At 44.8% G+C, this 1769-nt stretch overlaps 1 protein-coding gene across 1 annotated transcript; it reads left to right on the top strand.

Annotated features, from left to right (window-relative positions):
* The first annotated feature begins 437 nt into the window (after positions 1-437).
* LOC104992131 (olfactory receptor 13-like) lies at positions 438-1376 on the top strand. The gene has a single exon (XM_010844879.1). The coding sequence runs from the start codon at positions 438-440 to the stop codon at positions 1374-1376; it is 939 nt and encodes a 312-aa protein (XP_010843181.1).
* The last annotated feature ends 393 nt before the right edge of the window (positions 1377-1769 follow it).

Genomic DNA, 1769 nt, shown 5'->3' on the forward strand with positions numbered 1-1769 from the left:
CTCAAAATTAATGTATAGCAGCTTAACGACTTTAGCATGTATATCAGTTAAGTGTCATAGTTTCTGGGGAAAAAAGTGGAGATAACTTTAATATAAGCAAAGAAGAATAAAATTTATTTCAATGATATGAGATATTTCACTGAATGAAACAAAAACTCTGTATTTGATTAACATGTGGCAACATACTTATTTTGAAAATTTAGCCTCTTAAAAACTTAACAAGAGAGAAAATATATGTATATATGTGTTTATGTGTATGTATGCATTTTAGGATTACCAAATAAGTTATTTAAAATTCCATTTAAAAACACAAAAACTCACCAAAAGGGTTTCTGAATACATTTTTACACCACAGAAAGGTATAAGGTGACACAGCTCTCTTTTAAGAGACTTCTCTTTAACCCTGGACATAACTCAGTTCCTTCTGTCGTAGGGCTATGGGAGACAATATGTCCTCTGTCACTGAGTTCATCCTACTTGGATTTCCCCTTAACACAAGGACTCAGATGCTCCTCTTTGGGCTCTTCTCCCTGTTCTATGTCCTCACCCTGCTGGGGAACGGGGTCATCCTGGGGCTCATCTCACTGGACCCCAGACTGCACACCCCCATGTACTTCTTCCTCTCACACCTGGCCATCGCTGACATGGCCTACGCCTGCAGCACGGTGCCCCAGATGCTGGCCAACCTCCTGAGTCCAGCCAAGCCCATCTCCTTTGCTGGCTGCATCACACAGACCTTTCTCTTCTTGACATTTGCGGTCACAGAATGTCTTCTCCTGGTGGTGATGTCCTATGATCGGTATGTGGCCATCTGCCACCCCCTCCGGTATTCAGTCATCATGAGCTGGAGAGTCTGCGTCATGCTGGTGGTGACTTCCTGGACCATTGGAGTCCTTCTGTCTTTGGTTCATCTAGTGTTACTTATGCCCTTACCCTTCTGCATGGCCCAGAAAATCGATCATTTCTTCTGTGAAATCATGGCTGTTCTCAAACTTGCTTGTGCAGACACACACATCAATGAGCTTATGGTATTGGCTGGAGCAGTTTCTGTGCTAGTGGGACCCTTCTCCTCAGTTATAATCTCGTATGTGTGCATCTTCCGTGCCATCCTTAGACTCCAGTCAGGGGAAGGGCAAAGCAAAGCCTTCTCCACCTGCTCATCTCACCTCTGTGTGGTCGGACTTTTTTATGGCACAGCCATTATCATGTATGTTGAACCCAGATATGGGAATCCCAAGGAACAGAAGAAATACCTTCTCCTGTTTCACAGCCTTTTCAACCCTATGCTGAATCCCCTTATCTATACTCTTAAGAATTCAGAAGTTAAGAATGCCATGAAGAGAGTGCTGGGTATAGAGAGTTTTATGAAAAGATGATCACATCTGGGTTGACAATGACCTCAGTTCAGTTCAGACACTCAGTTGTGTCCAACTTTTTGTGACCCCATGAATCGCAGCACGCCAGGCCTCCCTGTTCATCACCAACTCCCGGAGTTCACTCAGACTCACATCCATCGAGTCAGTGATGCCATCCAGCCATCTCATCCTCTGTCGTCACCTTCTCCTGCCCGCAATCCCTCCCAGCGTCAGAGTCTTTTCCAATGAGTCAACTCTTCGCATGAGGTGGCCAAAGTACTGGAGTTTCAGCTTTAGCATCAGTCCTTCCAAAGAAATCCCAGGGCTGATCTCCTTTAGGATGGACTGATTGGATCTCCTTGCAGTCCAAGGGACTCTCAAGAGTCTTCTCCAACACCACAGTTCAAAAGCACA

Source organism: Bison bison, unplaced genomic scaffold (genome assembly GCF_000754665.1).
Source record: "Bison bison bison isolate TAMUID 2011002044 unplaced genomic scaffold, Bison_UMD1.0 scf7180017864211, whole genome shotgun sequence".
In the NCBI taxonomy this organism is placed as follows: Eukaryota; Metazoa; Chordata; class Mammalia; order Artiodactyla; family Bovidae; genus Bison; species Bison bison.

Bases quoted from the DNA above. Each gene is read 5' to 3' on its own strand.
- LOC104992131 (XM_010844879.1), top strand. From the start codon at position 438: ATGGGAGACAATATGTCCTCTGTCACTGAGTTCATCCTACTTGGATTT.